At 36.1% G+C, this 17900-nt stretch overlaps 3 protein-coding genes and 1 long non-coding RNA gene across 6 annotated transcripts; all 4 read left to right on the forward strand.

The window, feature by feature from the left end:
* The first annotated feature begins 2702 nt into the window (after window positions 1-2702).
* Window positions 2703-6871, forward strand: PEL1 (Eukaryotic release factor 1 (eRF1) family protein). The gene is made up of 17 exons (XM_089601537.1): window positions 2703-2802; window positions 2833-2921; window positions 2997-3079; window positions 3276-3354; window positions 3492-3566; window positions 3651-3707; window positions 3825-3870; window positions 4042-4117; window positions 4414-4489; window positions 4699-4731; window positions 4848-4916; window positions 5047-5153; window positions 5362-5434; window positions 5564-5602; window positions 5748-5842; window positions 6046-6152; window positions 6301-6871. The coding sequence occupies exons 2-17, from the start codon at window positions 2871-2873 to the stop codon at window positions 6372-6374; spliced, it is 1140 nt and encodes a 379-aa protein (XP_089457663.1). The 5' UTR covers window positions 2703-2802; window positions 2833-2870; the 3' UTR covers window positions 6375-6871.
* A 1583-nt stretch (window positions 6872-8454) lies between these two features.
* On the forward strand, window positions 8455-12384 carry LOC149382496 (ALBINO3-like protein 2, chloroplastic). Of its 3 annotated transcripts, none has more exons than XR_016301955.1 (14): window positions 8455-8894; window positions 9048-9154; window positions 9248-9375; window positions 9470-9541; window positions 9703-9804; window positions 9994-10047; window positions 10213-10278; window positions 10593-10640; window positions 10974-11144; window positions 11241-11296; window positions 11412-11529; window positions 11650-11761; window positions 11869-11978; window positions 12074-12190. XR_016301955.1 is itself a non-coding variant. In XM_089629711.1 (14 exons), exons 1-14 carry the CDS (start codon window positions 8527-8529, stop codon window positions 12186-12188), a joined length of 1605 nt encoding a protein of 534 aa, XP_089485837.1. In that variant the 5' UTR covers window positions 8455-8526; the 3' UTR covers window positions 12189-12381. The 3 variants fall into 3 exon arrangements, 2 of the variants coding, with proteins under 2 accessions (XP_089485837.1, XP_089485838.1); XM_089629711.1 differs by having other exon boundaries at window positions 11672-11761; window positions 12074-12381; XM_089629712.1 differs by lacking the exon at window positions 11650-11761 and having other exon boundaries at window positions 12074-12384.
* A 381-nt stretch (window positions 12385-12765) lies between these two features.
* On the forward strand, window positions 12766-15459 carry LOC149382497 (eukaryotic peptide chain release factor subunit 1-3). Its single transcript, XM_089630530.1, has 3 exons — window positions 12766-12943; window positions 13621-15022; window positions 15106-15459. The coding sequence occupies exon 2, from the start codon at window positions 13627-13629 to the stop codon at window positions 14938-14940; it is 1314 nt and encodes a 437-aa protein (XP_089486656.1). The 5' UTR covers window positions 12766-12943; window positions 13621-13626; the 3' UTR covers window positions 14941-15022; window positions 15106-15459.
* Window positions 15460-16698: 1239 nt separating this feature from the next.
* Window positions 16699-17476, forward strand: LOC149382498 (uncharacterized). The gene is made up of 3 exons (XR_016293935.1): window positions 16699-16878; window positions 17075-17191; window positions 17263-17476. It is a non-coding gene; the product is annotated as an uncharacterized LOC149382498 (long non-coding RNA).
* Window positions 17477-17900: the final 424 nt, after the last annotated feature.

Below are 17900 nucleotides of genomic sequence, written 5' to 3' on the forward strand. Positions count from 1 at the left end.
TTTTTTTTTTTTTTTTTTGCAATTAAATTCTTATTTTATAGAAGGTAGTTACCAAATATTTGAATCCACGTTCTCTCTCTCTTCCACGTTCTTTTCTCTCTCTCTCTCTCCACAAAATAGATCTGGTTTTTTTTTACCACGTTATCTTTCTTTCCTCTTCCACGTTCTCCTCTCCCGTCGAACCTTCGACCGAGTCCACCGAGCCCTCCCCGTGACCCAGCACGACCGAATCTGGGGACCCTATCTCGCCCTGGTCTCCCTCCCCGGAGTGTCTTCCGACACGTCTCTGCGAGTCTTCGGCGATACCTCATTTCGACCCGACCCACGTCGAGGATTTCATCGAGTTTCTGCTCTCGGCGGGGCTGTTCCAGGAGGCGGCGGAGCGGCTCGCCGGAGTCCTCAACGACGACGGGTTCTCGTTCGTGAAAGGGAAGACGAGGCACCGGCTCTGGCTCGAGCTCTGCGATTTGCTGACGAAGCGCGCCGAAGAGATCTCGGGGATTGACGTGGACGCGATCATCCGCGGCGGGATCAAGAAATTCACCGACGAGGTACATATGATTTATTTACAGTTATATCCATTAATTATTTCCATTCAAATTACTTAAATGTGGAGAATGAGATAATTTCCAGTAATTTACGTTTATTATCTGTGTTGACAGGTTCCCAACAGTAACATCAGTCTTGGTGAGCCGTTCTAGATTAGCGCGCCGCGTGATTAATGATATCTTTGATAAAATATTTTGTTGAGATTTGTTAGAGGTTAAAGGCTACGTATAATAATTTTGAAATTGTTTGTTATTTTATATTGTTATTGCCTATTATTTAATATAATTATATTCATTATTTCCATTTGATTAAGTACAAGGGCAAATTAGTCTATTAATTATTGACACCTAAGCACGTTGACTATTTCCCTAAAAGTTATGAAACATGGGCTAAAAACAAAATCTATAATTTCAAATTGGCTATTTTGCTATAGTGCCCTTAATTTTAAGAGTATATTAGGTATATATTTATATTTGCCGTTTCACATCCATATATAACCAACATATCGTAAATAATCTTAAGTAAATAGTTACGTCCATGTATTTACACATAAAAATTGACATATATACCCAAACTCTTTTATTTCAATGAAAAAGCAAACTAATAATATTACGTCATCTTTATAGATATTTAACTAAAATTTACGAAACGTTAACTAAATATCAATCTTAAACATTTTAATTGGTTAAATACCTAATTTTTTGTTATTTCAACGTTTAATTTCCGCTTGACCAAATAGTGTCTAGAGTTTAGACGTTAAAAATTAGCGTCAATTTTACAAATTTATAAAAATAAAAATTAAGTATTTTGTTTTTTGTTGGGAAATTCCATATTTTATTAGTACTTCAAAATAAGTTTATACGGAAAATAACTTTAAATTCGAAAATTATGTTTATTTCTAAATATTTACACAATAATTAAATTTTAAAAAATTTCTATAGATATTCAAAAATAATAAGTTAAAGTAGAATGCATAAAAAATATGTGAATATTCAAAAAAATATACATGTTTAAGAAAATTATCATACTATCGAGTTTAAATATAGGATTTTCAAATATATTAGTAAATTATTGTATATTTAAGAAAAATGTAAAAGAATAATCATTTAAATTCTGAAAAATATTGCAGATTCGCTATATATAGACTACTTAGTACCTACTCCGATAATTGTTGTATATTATGACTTAGCTCGATATGCTTCGTGCGAAGGGTTAAGTTAGATATATCTCAGCTCGTCAACTTGTGGCGGATTAAGCTATAATTGATTTAGTTCGTTATTTTGTTCGTAATGGGATAAGTAAAAAAAATAGCTTAACTCGTCGTCTACTCATAATTGGCTGAGCTGTAAATGATTTCGCTCGTCATAAGATATCATGAACCTCACGAGATCATACATTGAGGCTATTGTCTAGGCCTGGGCTCATGCCTTTGGAGGGCTAAAGCGGCTTTGTCTTGACGAAGGACGAAGTCTATCAACATCTACGTCAACAAATACATAAGAGAAAGTTAAGAGATAAAAATGGAACAATTTAAGAAAACAAAGGGAAATATATTATGTTTAGATGAAATAAAAAGATTCAACTCACACATGTGTAAAAAATAAAGTAGAGGAAAAGCCACCAAGATTATGCTTAGATGAAATATGTATATATAGTAAAACTCACCATATATAAATAAGTAAATGTGTAATAGTTATTGATACTCTTTAAATTTATATCTTATATAATTGAATTAAGAGGAGATTATGTAACTCCTTCGCAACGGGCACATAATTTCCTACATAGTTCACTTATGAAATTATTCTTGGAGTACTTTATGACCTAAATATTTAAACAAACATATCCTTGTGATTAAACTTAATACTATATAAATTTAAACTTTCCTTGATTTTTGAAAGTATTATATTCTTTCTATTCTCTCCGACGAGACTTCGATTCTGAAAAAGAACTCGTTAATTTAATTTACACGAAGGCGAAGCCTTGAAGTATGGGCGTAATAGAAAATGCACGCATAAAATAGATATTCTCATAATAAGAGTAAGAAGTGATGTATTGTAAGAAAAGGTTTTGAAAATGAGATAAGCGAGATGATTTTCACTTTAACACAAGTTATTGGGCTTAGACACAAACTGCCCAATGGGTTGAATTAAGGTCTAGACAGCCCGATTCTCTGGTTCCCTTCCGATCGTCTCTCGACGCTGACTCCTTCGGGTTAGGCTTTCCTTTTCTGGTTCAGAGCCATGTACGCTTAAACACACACTCTCTCTCTCTCTCTCTCTCTCTCACACACACACACACACAACACACACAAACACACGGCCATGAAGATCGTACGCAGAGACTTCGTCCGAAACGGACCTGGAAGCGTCAAGGTCTCTTTCTTTCGTTTCTTGAAACTCTTTATCGAAAATATGTATAGTGTCTGAAATGGTGCGTTGTTTTCGCAGATGGTTCCTATTGATCCGGACGATTTATGGTATGTTTATAACTTGGTAGCTCCTGGAGATTCAGTCATGGCTGCGACTGTTAGGTAAATTAACTCACATTCTTTTTCTTATGTATTCTTTAATCTGAATTTATCAAGAATTCAGTTCTTTATCCTTTCTATACTCAATTGGCGAAACGATAGTCTTTAGCTCTTGCAATGGCGTTTATTCAGTTTAGAGAAGTCTTTCGGTTTTGGACTGGTGAAATGAACTTTAATGTTAAGTTTTGGAAGAAAACAGGAAAGTTCTTAGAGAAGCTGCTTCTGGTGGAAGAGATGCCGAGAGAATCAAGCTCAAGTTGGAAATCAAAGTGGAAGAGGTATTCACTATTTAATTATGTTCAGATTAACTTATTTTCTGATATTATGTGTTTCTTGACTCTCTTGTATATGCAAGTTTAGAAAGCTGATTTTGATTGCATTGATGTACATGTAATTAGACATTAGCTCTTCTTAGGTTGCAGATTATGACAAGGTAGGTTCTATACTGCGTATACGGGGAAAGAATATTCTGGAGAACGATCACGTAAAGGTAAATGTGATACATAATTGAGAATAGATAAGGCATTGAATTATATTCAGGGTCACATTAAACATGATAGGTTTCTAATTGCAGATTGGAGCTTTTCATACTTTGGAACTTGAATTGAATCGCCCTTTTGTATTGAGAAAGGTGCTTTATGTAATTTGTGTAGACCAACAATTTTAAATTTCATTCCATTTACAAAATCTTATTTATCTTCTTGTGTTTGGGGGTTTTGGTACTAACTTCTATTATAATATTCTTTAGGACGTTTGGGATTCGTTGGCATTAGATATACTTCAACAGGCAACTGGTAAGCTGTTTGGACGGTCAGATTTTCTTATGCCAAAACTCAATAAATTATTTATCGGGATAGATGGGTGATGTCTAGGAGTTTATCTTATCTGATCATGAATTTTGATATTTATTGGATAAGCATGTAGAGTTAAAGTCAAGTATCAACTTTCGAGTTTATATGTTTCAGATCCCGCTGCAAGTGCAGATTTGGCAGTTGTTTTAATGCAAGAAGGATTAGCTCATATTCTCCTCATCGGTAAAAGGTAATGTGTGATCTTTTTAGGTGACGTCATATTAATCATAGAGCTCGTCTCTCCGTGCTTTGAGATAATGCCTGTCCCTAAATTGTGTATGTTCTGATCCATATACAATTTGTTAATTGTTACTATTCCATTTTTCGTCATTCAAGTGGTTATAAGTTGAGAATAAAATGCTACTACTTCACAGCTTATACTTACTAGTATTCAACCACCTTTCACTGAATTCATCGTAATTAGTGTACGTAAACATAGATATGAATGGTTTCAAGTCAAACTAACCTATCATGATCTGGCTGCAGTATGACAATTACTCGTGCACGGATTGAAACTTCAATTCCACGCAAGCATGGACCTGGCATTGCTGGTTATGAATCGGTACCTCTTATATATATATATATATATTTATATTTAGGGAAAGAATAAATTTAGGTTTTCATATTCTCTTTTAGTTTTCTTATAAACTCATTTTCCTGGTTTAACTTTTTTGTTTAACAGTTGGCTGCTAAGTGTTTAGTATATATACTTTACTCTACCAATCACAGTCACTTTTTTTTATTTTTATTTTTATTTTTATTTTTTTGCAGTCACTAGAGAAGTTTTTTCAGAATATTCTACAGGTGAGCTTGGCTTGGTAATATTGTAGCTTTTAATTTTCCTTATTTAAAAAAAAAAATTTGAGTTATAACTTATAACAATAATATCTGCTTATCTGAAAGTTTTTGCTTTTTTTTAGGCCTTTCTTAAACATGTAGATTTCAATGTTGTTCGATGTGCTGTGATTGCTAGCCCGGGATTCACAAAGGTATGAGCTCTCAATTTTTTTGTTAGCTGCTACTCTGTGTAACAAAACATTCTTCTCAAGTAAATGGGATATTATTTCTAGAAAATTCAGGTAAAAGCCATGAATCTTTTGCTACTTTAATTGGTTTCAGGATCAGTTTCATCGCCACTTGCTTTTGGAGGCAGAGCGAAGACAACTGAGAGCTATTATTGAGAATAAATCTCGAATATTACTCGTTCATACCACCTCAGGCTACAAGTAAGCTATTCTTATTTATTTGGTGCTCTGTGTTCATAGTTTTAACTTTTAAGCAGTGATACTTTACAAGTCCTACACATCCGTTAGAAAATGTATAAAAGCACTTGTACAGAATATATTCATTTTTAATAAAAAGCACTTGTGGGGATGCCTAATTTGGCGATAAAATTTTTGGGACAATATTTAAATAATAAACATTGTTGCACAGGCATAGTTTGAAAGAGGTTCTGGATGCACCTAATGTCATGAATATGATCAAAGATACCAAAGCAGCCCAAGAGGTAATAATTCATTCATACTTTCCTTCACTTTATTGTCTAAATTTTGTCACCCCCTCTTTTCACTTGTTTATAGACAATTATTTTAAAAAGATGTTAACGGTAAAGAGCCAATTGGTTTACTCTCTTCAGGTCCGAGCACTCCAGGAATTCTTTAACATGCTCTCAAATGTTAGTTTCTTTTTTTTCTTTTACCGTTTTAGTGTATTATGGGTTCTTTTGAGCCAGTAATCTGTGGCGATAAAAAAACTTTGATATTTTTTCTTTTCTTTTCAAGAACTGTTTCATCGTGTTAGATTGTCATTTTGGCTGACAGAATCCTGATCGTGCATGCTATGGACCAAAGCACGTCGAGGTTGCACAAGAGAGCTTGGCGGTCCAGACATTACTGATCACAGATGAACTCTTCAGGTCAGACTCTCCTCAGATGTCATTTATATTGGGCTCATATGTTGGCCAAAATACCTAATTTATGGTGTTACTCGTTGCGTTGCTTGTACTAGTTTTTCTTCAATCCTTGCTTTATACAAAAACACGATTACTTGCATTCTAGAGTAGAATGTTGTGTTCGTCAGGAAATTAAATAATGAAACTGAGAGTTTGTTAATGTACAGGAATGCTGACATACCAGCCAGGAAAAAGTATGCCAACTTGGTCGATACCGTCAAGAATTCAGGTGGCACTGTTCACATATTTTCGTCTTTGCACGTCTCTGGAGAACGTGAGTAATATCTGTGCTTTACCTTAATATTTTAACAAAAATAATTAGGAATTTAGAATGAAGCTATATCATCCTGACCTGTTCTAAACGTCGGCTGAAAATTTTGGGTATTGAAATCAACTTCACTAATTACTGTATGAACATACAGAACTTGCACAGATAACAGGGATTGCGGCGATTCTTCGTTTCCCTATACCAGGCTTGGATGATTTAGAAATGTGAAGAAACACATTGCGTAGGAGACAAGGCATTATTGGTGAACGGTATTATAGTATATATCAGAGTAAGACCTTTGAAGTTGTACATTGTCATAGCGTGGTGTATATTGTGAGCATTGGCTGATACTCAGGGCCATTATGATGATAGTTGATGAAGCTGCAATAGAATCTTTGTAGCTCAACAGATATAGCTATACACTCAGAATGTAAGATTCAGAAGAACAAAAAAAAAACGTCGTCTTTACATTTTCATTTTGTAATGATTGATTGTTATTTTTTTTTTTTTTTTTTGAGTAAATGATTGATTGTTATTTGATAGTCGTTGTTTTTTACTTGCAACTTTGATGTCGCATATAAAATGGGCAACTTATTTGTATTGTTTTTTGCGTTGTGTGTTTAGCCTCTGATCCAAAGGCTTCTTGATGATTTACTGAGACAATAACCAACTTTTACATGTGATCAAACTAGAGCTTATGATAGTGGTATAGAATTTAAGAGAAACATTTCTTGATTGAAGTTCTTACTCCGGAATAATAAAGTATAAGAGAGACCATTAAATGCAGCTACCAGTTATATTGCTTTTAATTTTTCTTTTGACGTTTATGTATTTATTTATATATTATGCTACTGAAAAGGATATGAATCAGCTACCGGTTATACAGACACGCATATCCTTGAGTTTTGACAAATGGACCCCAATTTTTTTTATAGAAATTTATAACTAAATAGGCCACGTGGAAATTTTATTCTAGCCAATTTAACGTTTAATCAAATAGTCATTTAGGGAAATTTTATGACACAGTAATATTTATTTTAGCCAATGTTTCAAATACTTCATAGGCTAAAAATATGGATAAAATTCATTGAGGTGATACTCGAGAAATTTCATATCCTAGACCTAAAAAATAAAGTAATATCGTGATTGGACCTCATATGTTAAAAATATCTAAAATTAGACTTTTGACAACTTTTTGGACAAAAATGTTCCTAAAATCAATAAGATTCTCTTAAGCCATCTTTAAACCATCACAAACAATCTTAAATTATCTTATAACCTTAAGTCATCATAAAGCATCTTAAACCATCACAAACCATCTTAAACCAACCATCACGATATTTTAAGATGGGTTGCAATGGTATAAAATGGTTTAAGATTGTTTGCGGTTTAAGATGACTAAATTTTTTTTATTATTGATTTCAATGATATTTTTGTCCAAAAAAAAGAAAAAAAAAAAATAGTTTTTAGATATTTTTGACATATGAAGTTTTTGTTTTTTTTTTTTTGTTTTTTTTTTTTTTTTTTTTTTTTACATAAAAAGTTCAATCACTTATATTTCTTTAGGCTTTTGAGGTCTAGAATATAAAATTTTCCATACTTAATACTTACTACATAAACTTAAATTATGTTTCATTTTCATGAATATTACTCGAGTGTAAAAGGGAATTGGTGATACTTTATCTAGACAAAAAAAATGGGAAAATATCAAGAATATCTCTCGTGTTTAATCGAAATGCGAGATTTATCCATTCGATTTTTAAAAATATCAGACATATCCTTTTAATTTAATATAAATGACATATACATCCCCTACAAAAATGTTATACTACAAATATCACCATTTTCATTTATTTTATACAAAAAAATAATTTGAACTCCCCAAAATACCTTTAATAGAATAAATATTTATATACTATTTTATTAAAAAAAATATCTCTTTATAAAAAAAATACTTAACCTTTTATAAAGAAATTTTTTATTTTTTATTTTTTTACATATAGAATAGAAAATAAAAAATTATTTCATTAATGGTATTTTGGGGAGTTCATTTTTTTTTTTTTTTTTGTAAAAATAAACGAAAGATGTGATATTTGTAATATAACATATTTATATTTGTAAGGGAGATATATATCAATTATATTAAATTGAAAAAAATATATATAATATTTCTGAAAATTATAGTATCGTGCATTTCGATTAAACATGATATTGTTCATATTTTCTCCAAAAAAAAATTGTTAGTTAATACCTAGCAACCTTCTACATCAACTCAAATTATTTTCAAGTTCGTGAATATTGTATGGCAGTGAAAAACGATATTCATTTTGCAGTGAAAAACGACGTGGTTTAAAAGACTAAACCCTCAAGTTGGCCGTTGATGGCAACCTTGATCATCCTTAATCGCCTCCGGCGCTCCATTCCCAAAGTCTCTCGTCGATTTCATTACCTCTCAAACCCTAATTCCACCGCCGTGTTCAATTCTCTTGTCCGCCCATTTCCCCGCATCGCGCCTCCGATATTTGGAGTGCTCGGCTCATCCAGTGCTCGCTCGATCTTCACTCGCTCCGATGACGATTCCATGTTCTCCGAATCCGACGGCTTCGACTTCGGCACCGTCGCCGAGCTGGCGGCCGAGTCAAAGGTTTTGGATTCTGGTCCGGTTGGTGGCGGCGAAGAGTCAATCCTTCCTGTTCGCGCGGTCATTTCGATGCTTGATGGATTCCATGATTTTACAGGCTTACCTTGGTGAGGTTTTTATTCTGATTTTCGCTGCAAGCCTTTTTTTCTTTGTCTACAATTTTTTTCGTTTATAAATTTCGACAACAAAGTTATTGATCGATTTATGTTGCTTTTGATGTCTAAAAAAATTAAAATTAAAATTAAAAACAAAAATTATAGGTGGATGGTTATTGCTGGCTCTACATTGGCTCTCAGAGCGACTCTGGCCCCTCTGTATATCCTTGAACTTCACAAATTGAAAAAGATTGGGGAGTTATATAAAAAATGTGAGTTTTTATGTTTCTAATTTTTTTAATTTTCATTTTATGGGTTGATTATATGCATATCTGACTTGTGTTGAAACTACTTATTGATCATAGTGCCTCCTTTATTACCACCGCTTTTCTCAGGAAAGAGTTTTATTGATCATATTTCACTCTTTCGAGAGAAAAGAAAAGAAGTTGGATGTCCTTCTTATTTGTGGTACCTCGCACACTTCTCTTTGCAGGTAATTATCTTCCTATGCTGTTGAAAATGTACATTTTATACGAATTTCTTTTGAATTTTCTGCGACATTTGTTTTCTTCTTGAAACCATTCAAGGTTCCATGCTTTTTGTTGCTGTTGACAAGCATACGAAGAATGTCATTGGATCATCACCCTGGTTTTGATTCTGTAAGTCTCTGTTAGATTAATTTTATGATGCTGGAAGTATTCGAACACATAGTTTGATTGTGCTTTAATGAATTTATGTTCATTGCAGTATATCCATGCAGTGAAATGGCTGACTTTCTTTACGATTTGTTTAATCGATGAGAAATTCCGTGGCGTTTCAGGGTGGTGCTCTTTGGTTCCAGAATCTGACTGAATTCTCGCATGGAGCTCTTGGCTCCATTTTTCCTGTAGCGATTGCTGGTTTGCACTATGTCAATGTTCAGGTAGCTGAGGCGCTTTTATTACAGTTGGATTTAAGTACATATAACTTTGTTTTTTGATGTCACAATAACCATTAGTACATGACCTGCTGGTTCCTGTAACATCTTTACAAGTAGATTGTGGCATATATTAGAACATCATTTTAGCTAATTTGATTAGTGGAGATGATTTATGGAGATGTAATTTTTCAGATTTCCTTTCATACAATTTCCACTAGCAACGGATCTGGAATAATCAACATAAAAGTAAGCAGTCAAAGCTATTCACTTTTTATTTTGTTTTATTTATATATAACATGACATATTAATGGACTGCGGATTTTTGCAAGCAAGTTTAGTGGAAGTGGTCGATTAGTTGCTATCAAATTATTTTAATTCGTGGAAATGACTTGAGATATCAACCCTGTGCAGTACTTCAAAAATTTCATGGATCTCTTGACACTACCGATACTTCTAACTTGTTACTATGTTCCTCAGGTAACATTATTCTTACCTGCTACATGTTACAATTACAAGTAGTAGAAACTGTTCTAAATGAGGATAGATAATAATATTGTCTGATATAACTGTAGAGCCCGAGGCAGTAGCGTGGTATAGTACTTTGAGAACTTAATAGATATTAGAACATTGGATGCATATATCATTATGGGATGGAAAATACTTAATAATCTAGTGGTGGGGCGTTCATTTTATCCTCTAAAATTTATGCGGCTGATGCAGTAAAATTATGATTCGCACCACTTACCTGGTCTGGCATAGATACAAACTTACCAGTCTCCATTGATTTGCAGGGCAGTCTTGTCTATTGGGTCACAAATAGTTCACTCACCTTCATACAGGTTAGTTATTTATTTATTTATTGGCGTAAACTATGAGAACTAGTAAAATACTTTTAGACTAAAGCCTTCTTTTTTTACTTTTTTTTTTTTTTTTTTGGTAATTGTTACCCAACCACGATCCTGTTTTATTCACCATAATTTGAGATATTTTCTTGTATAGTTGGTAGTTCCTCTTCCTCCCGTCATTTTTGGATCGCCACCAATCTCGCTTCTGTTAACACATACTCCAATTGCAGCTTTGCTTTATAATGCTTATCGGTAGTTGCACAAATTTTCTTGGAAGTTTAAATATACCTTACTAGTTTTTGTTTATGTTTGTCAATCACCTTGCAGAAGTCATTGTTAAAGAATCCTGATGTACGTGCTTTCTTAGGGTTGGAAAAAAGTGATAATAGCCCCACCGTAGACCCTTCAAGCATTGATACTTCAACTGTAACACCCTCAAGTAAACCTGAAATTCGCAAAATATCCATTGAAGATCTCTCTCCTGATGAACTAAGTTCTGTGAGTCACTCTGAAGTTTGAGTTCGTAACTTGTATTAGATGTTCACGACAAATATAATTTGAGGGTCTCGTATCTTTATGTATGATTCTTGACAGCTGACAGTCCAACTACTATCAAGACGACAGATGGAAAAAGCAATCCACATACTTAAGTAATTTCTGCTCTTTATCATCTGGATTGTTGGCTAAATACATTTCTTAATGATCTGTGTTAGATTTTCCGCTTCCTCTGCAGATTCTGCAATTATAGTGATATCTTTGTTGTAGGCTTGCACTTGCCAAGGATCCTGAGCACACACGGGCTTTGATTCTCATGGGTCAAGCTCAGGTACAGAATGGAATGCTTGCCGAGGCCATCGAAAATCTAGAGCGTGCTGTTTCTAAGGTCCGATTCTGACGTGTTTATTTAAAAACCAGATTTACCCAATTATTTACTACCTCAGCTAAGCTATATATTCAGATTTGGTTCGCATTAACAACTTTGTTTATTCGCTTACCGAAGAAGCTGATTTCTTGCTTCGTATCAGCTCATGCTTTTCGGCCTTCCTACGGAAGAGCAAGACATTGACCATCTGATTCTTTCGTCTACGTGGGCGGGTTCTGCATATTTTCGCTTGGTGCAAAAACCTTTCAATAGTTTCCATCAATTATAAATTAAGGGTGTTGTATTGTAGTTATGGAAGACCATGTTTCTCATCGTTTTTTTGTTGTCATGTACGAGTAGGGAAAGCCCACAAAAGGGCTTGTACACCTCGAGAGGATCACAGAATTGAAAGAACCCGAGGATCCGAAGATCAAAGCCCACTACTTTGACGGACTGATTATGCTCTCGAGGTATGAACTAGAGAGCCATGGATCGATTATTTAACCGTCTTTTGATACTATGACCAGTTTTGCTCATTTTAAGTTTGATTGGCATTGCTCTTCAGTGCATTAGACAATGCGGGTCGCAGAGAGGAGGCTGTAAAGTATCTTCGATTGCTCGTTGCTTACAATCCCGATTACAAAGAGTTATTGGACCAATGTGAAAAAGACGATGACTGAGCAGCACAAATTTTGACCGTGTGAAATTAATTTGCTTGTTTGTTTTTTCAAGTTTTTTTTATTTATTTATTTTTACATAAAATGATAATGATTTCAGTTGGTACAAGAGAGGGAAAAGTGAAAGAATGAATAAAACTACGAGTTAGTTATTCGATTTTATTGTAACTCGAGCATTTGTGGATTTCTAGCTTTCCTAACCTGGATTGCCCATTATTTTTTACAAGTTAAAACAAACGAAACATGAGTGTTAAAAACCAACAAAATCACTACGAACAATTTCTTTGGAATGAACAACAAATTTGTATAAAGAAAACAAAAAAGACGTTTGTTTCATAATTTTTGTGGCTTTATTGAATGGGAATTTTGGTTTATTCAATCATGCGTGTTGATTTACAGAGGAAATGATGAACTTCATGCGTGTCTATTATAAAATATGTCCTTTAAATGGTTGGGCATTCATCCACTTAAATTCTACCGACTTGTTTCTATATAAATAATAATTAAAAAAAAAAAAAATCTACGACTTGCTTCAAAATTAAAAAATAAAATATATAGTCTTCGGGAACCGGACCAACTTTCGATTTGGTTTTTTGGACCGGTTCGAACCAAACCCGATGAAAATATAATTGTAAACCTAAGGTCGACCTTAACCTAGCATTCATATCTCTCTCATTCTCTCGCTCTCTCTCTCTCTCTCTCTCAGGCCGCCACTCTTTCGTCCTCGCTCTCCGTTGCGCTCTACACTCCCTTCGCAGGTTTGTATATCTTGAGTCTTGACGAGCGAGCCACCAATTTAGGTTTTCGATTTTAAAATAGATATTTTGATTGAAACCGATGTTATTATTGTTATAAAATTGTGATTATTGATGTGGAATTGTTTGAATCGGTATATTGTTGTGCTATTTTATTGAAGTTGGGATTCTTGATTTGCTGGGGACAGGTTTAGGATTAGTACGATGTCAACTGCAAATCTAGTAATAAGAAAATTATCTTGGGCTGTTACGCAATTTGTTTTGTTTAGTTCTTGAAAAATGAACAATTTTTTAGCCGCTGAGAATAATTAACTCTTGAAGTCTGCAAACAAGTTCAGTTTCAATTGTGTATATTGAATTAAAAGGAGAAAGGATTTGGTTCGTTTGCGTCGAATCACGCTTTTTTGTTTGTGTGTCTCAGACTGTACGGATATTTTTTTTTGGGGTTTAGGGCTAATACGATCTCAATTGCAAATCTAATAATTAAAAAGCTATCTTGGAGCTGTTGACTCATTTGATTTTGGTTCGTTCTTGAAAAATAAACAGTTGTTTAGCCGCTGAGAACAATAAACTCTTGAAGTCTGCAAATAAGTTCAATTCCAATTGTGGATATTGATTTAAAAGGAGAAATGATTTGATTCGTTTGCACCAAATCACGCTTTTTTGTTTGTGTGTGTCAGATTGCAATGGCAGACGCTCAGGATACCGACAGGAACATCGAGATCTGGAAGATCAAGAAACTCACAAAGGCCCTCGAAGCCGCTCGCGGAAACGGGACGAGCATGATATCTCTGATCATGCCCCCGAGGGATCAGATTTCTCGCGTGACCAAGATGCTCGGCGATGAATTCGGAACGGCCTCGAACATCAAGAGCAGAGTGAACCGGCAGTCGGTCTTGGGCGCGATCACCTCTGCCCAGCAGAGGCTGAAGCTCTACAACAAGGTTCCTCCGAACGGGCTCGTCCTCTACACCGGAACCATCGTCACCGACGACGGAAAGGAGAAGAAGGTCACGATCGACTTCGAGCCTTTCAGGCCCATCAACGCCTCTCTCTACCTCTGCGACAACAAGTTCCACACCGAGGCCCTGAACGAGCTCCTCGAGTCCGACGACAAGTTCGGGTTCATCGTGATGGACGGAAACGGAACCCTCTTCGGGACACTCAGCGGGAACACCCGAGAGGTCCTCCACAAGTTCAGCGTCGACCTTCCCAAGAAGCACGGGAGAGGAGGTCAATCGGCTCTACGTTTCGCTCGGCTCCGAATGGAAAAGAGACACAACTATGTCAGAAAGACCGCCGAGCTCGCGACCCAGTTCTACATCAACCCAGCGACCAGTCAGCCCAACGTCTCTGGGCTCATCCTCGCCGGGTCCGCCGACTTCAAAACCGAGCTCAGCCAGTCCGATATGTTCGATCAGCGTCTTCAGGCGAAGATCCTCAACGTGGTGGACGTCTCTTACGGGGGCGAGAACGGGTTCAACCAGGCCATCGAGCTCTCCGCCGAGATCCTCTCCAACGTCAAGTTCATCCAGGAGAAGCGGCTGATCGGAAAGTACTTTGAGGAGATAAGCCAGGACACGGGAAAGTACGTGTTCGGCGTGGATGACACCCTGAAAGCCCTCGAAATGGGCGCCGTGGAGATTCTCATAGTCTGGGAGAGTCTCGACATCAACAGGTACGATCTGAAGAACACGAGCACCGGGGAGATTGTCGTCAAGCACCTGAACAAGGAGCAGGAGGGAAACCCCGAAAACTTCAGGGACCCGAACGGAAATGCTGAGTTGGAAGTTCAAGAGAAGACGGCGTTGCTTGAGTGGTTTGCGAACGAGTACAAGAAGTTTGGGTGTACCCTTGAGTTCGTGACCAACAAATCGCAGGAGGGTTCGCAGTTCTGCAGGGGATTTGGGGGTATCGGAGGAATTCTGCGTTACCAGCTCGATATGAGGACGCTTGACGAGTTCTCCGACGATGGCGAATATAATGAAGACTCTGAATAGCAATCAATCAATCAGCAGATGGTTGAAGATCCACCGCTTGTGGTGGACCGCGCTGCGCCGCCCCGCTCTGCTCTTCTTCATGGTTGGCCTCTCTCTCTTTTCTTTTCTTTTTTTTTTTTGTCTAAAATTGTCCTTTAACTGACTATTTACCTTTTTTCCTTGCAGAAGGACATACTTTGCCGATGCTATCGCGTGGGTTGGGTAGGGCGTTCTAGGTTTGTGGTCGTGGTGCCATGGCGTGAACAACTTGAGGATCGGGATGAAGAAAAAAAAACCTTAAGAAGTATTACAAGCTTGTTTATTAGTACTATTACTATGCCTTAGTTGTTGAGTGAACAACAAGTATTATGCTCTACATTTTCATGTTGCTTTTCCTAGTACGTGGTTTTTTCTCATGCAGATTAAAATGGTTTAGTTGTTTTTGGCTTTTTAAGGCATGCGTTGAGGATTTACATTTGTCGTGTTTTGTTCTAAATTCTAATAAAAGGTTCGGGTTTGAATCTCGACCCTTGTGCGTTATTAACATGGTTTTATCGTGTATGTATGGATTGTGTCCGGTGAATTTACCATGCAATTATATATTTTTTCTAAAAAACACATGAATGTAATTCAAAGAATGTTAGCATAAAGTAATCCCCTATGACTTCTTATATTTGATAAAACAATAAATAACTTGAAAGAGCGGATTTTCACATCATGTGTCAGGGTAATTACTGGGAATTTTGAATAGTAAATAATAATAATAAAAATAAAAAAAGAAAAAGCATGATCACGTTGTTTTATTGTAGTGGCTGCAAAACGACGTAGCAAACAACGTCGTTTTCTTGTGGCGGGTTTTAAAGGCCTAAAACCCACGCACGGAAAGTCACCGAGAATGGCGACCTATAATCGCCTCCGTCGCTGCATTTCAACCGCCTCTCTCTTTCGCTCCCACCGTCTCCAAGTTCTCTCAAACCCTAATTTCTCCGATGCCCGAACTTGTCTCCTCCGTCCGTTTCCCGGCCTCCCTCCGACGCCCGCAATTCACGCCGCCGGAGCTCTCTTCTCCTTCAGCTCTCGCTCCATCTTCACCAGCTCCAGCGAGGTCGTTGACGTCAGCGGAGGAGATCAGCCGCTTCTCCCTCTTCGCGCCTTAATATGTAAGCTCGATGAATTTCACGACTTCTCTGGCTTACCTTGGTGAGGCTTCGTATTCACTCATTTCCGTACCTTCAACTTGTACTTGTAAGAGGCTTACGGATTAAGTTTCTCGTGTATTGATTCTCTTTCAGGTGGATTGTTATCGGTAGCTCTATAGTGGCTCTCAGAGTTGCTCTGTTGCCTCTGCTTGTTATCCAACTTCACAAACTGAAACGAATCGGATGCTCAGCATCTGATTCAGTTTAGTACGAAGACACTAGAAGTTGGGAAAACTAATCCCAGCTTCAGTGTAGGATGATGAAATCGAATAATAAAAAATTGTTTAATCTTTCAAAAAAATATATAATGATATCATCAAATTTCAATAATAGACATATTTCAAAGACATTATCTGCTAATGTTAGATAATATTACCATTTATTAGAATCTGGTCAATAATTATATTTTAGATGACATTATCTCTGTTATTGAAATTTGATTAGTTTTTATTCAAAATGATTATTTATGAAAATTAATAAATTCAACAACTAGTATTGGAAAAGTTACTTTGGACTATTTGCACACAGAAAAGCCCAATGTTTTTAAATTTCGAGCCCAACCACTCTGCCACTCAAGATCCCTCAAACCCTAACCAGGGACACTCATTTGACACGAGACGAAGAGAGAGAGAGAGAGAAGAGACACCGACCATGGAAACGGACATGACTCATGTGTAGACTGCAACCGTTATGTATTCCGTTCGCTTGCACAAATACTCGAAGGACCCGCTAATCAGAATATACTAATTTTCAAAGTGACGTAAGATTTAATTCGTACTTTATTTTATAATACATTTCGATCTCGAGCTTAGTTCTCGTCCATGAAAACCATGGGTTGAGGATGGATAAGTTGTTGCGCATGTAGTCTCTGAGGTTCCTACTAGACAGCTTCCCAAATCTTTGGTATCGAACTGTGGTGCTCTCGAATTTGCTAAGCCATTTCGGGTATTGTGCAGGAATTGTGCTGTTGGTGTGATCGAAGACACTGCTGTTGCGATATGTACTTGCGGATTAACCCTTGGCGTATTGTCAAGAACGGCGGAAGGCACCGGCTACAGATACGTGGTTCCGGGGTAAGAGTTATTTTACAATTGAGCGGTGACGTCAATTGTAATTATTTTAAAATTATTTATATGTAATTTAGGCTGTTCGTGCGGCCACGGGTGGAGACTCTTGAGCCAATTGAGGCTCCGCCGGAAAGATTTGTGGACAACCAGGGGCCAGAGGCGGATCACACAACGAACTTATAACTTATATTATGCCGTCTATAATCTTGTTATCTCATATTGTAAATGCCTGATCATATTTTGAGTTTTAAAAATAAATTCGGTGCTTGTCCTAAGAATAATGACGAGGCTTAGAAAAGAGAATTCAGTCATTCAAATTCTAAGTACTTGAAAAATAATTCAATTAAATAATAGGCAAGATTTCACATTAGTCTTTACTTTAGAATAACTAGCCAGAGAATGTTTTGTAGGTAGTCAGTGATGTTCGTATGAACTATGTTATCCTTTTTTTAAGTTAACAATTAAAAAAACTAAAAAGTGTATATTCGGCCCTTTTTACATTGCAGATTTTTTTTATACTGATTCATATATAGACAAGTATTTTTATTATGTTCACTTTTTTAGACCCGTCCATTTTTATAGCTAAACCATTTAAACCACTTTCCACAGTTTTGCACAACCATTTAAACATTTCTCAAGCATCTAAACTCCAAAGGTCATACACAAGGTATATCAATATCTTGAATAAGCCATAAGAAGAACGAAATAGAAACAA

The sequence above is a fragment of the Urtica dioica genome, chromosome 11, assembly GCF_054948205.1.
Source record: "Urtica dioica subsp. dioica isolate 48M chromosome 11, U.dioica_male_clone48M_v1_H2, whole genome shotgun sequence".
In the NCBI taxonomy this organism is placed as follows: domain Eukaryota; kingdom Viridiplantae; phylum Streptophyta; class Magnoliopsida; order Rosales; family Urticaceae; genus Urtica; species Urtica dioica.

Excerpts from the sequence above, each read along its gene's own strand:
- PEL1 (XM_089601537.1), top strand. The coding sequence starts at position 2,871 with ATGAAGATCGTACGCAGAGACTTCGTCCGAAACGGACCTGGAAGCGTC. Across the intron at positions 2,922-2,996 it reads ACGGACCTGGAAGCGTCAAG|ATGGTTCCTATTGATCCGGA; the intron begins GTCTCTTTCTTT and ends TTGTTTTCGCAG. Across the intron at positions 5,603-5,747 it reads TCTTTAACATGCTCTCAAAT|AATCCTGATCGTGCATGCTA; the intron begins GTTAGTTTCTTT and ends TTTGGCTGACAG.
- LOC149382496 (XM_089629711.1), top strand. The coding sequence starts at position 8,527 with ATGGCAACCTTGATCATCCTTAATCGCCTCCGGCGCTCCATTCCCAAA. Across the intron at positions 10,048-10,212 it reads CTGGAATAATCAACATAAAA|TACTTCAAAAATTTCATGGA; the intron begins GTAAGCAGTCAA and ends AACCCTGTGCAG. Across the intron at positions 11,762-11,868 it reads GTTCTGCATATTTTCGCTTG|GGAAAGCCCACAAAAGGGCT; the intron begins GTGCAAAAACCT and ends ATGTACGAGTAG.
- LOC149382497 (XM_089630530.1), top strand. The coding sequence starts at position 13,627 with ATGGCAGACGCTCAGGATACCGACAGGAACATCGAGATCTGGAAGATC.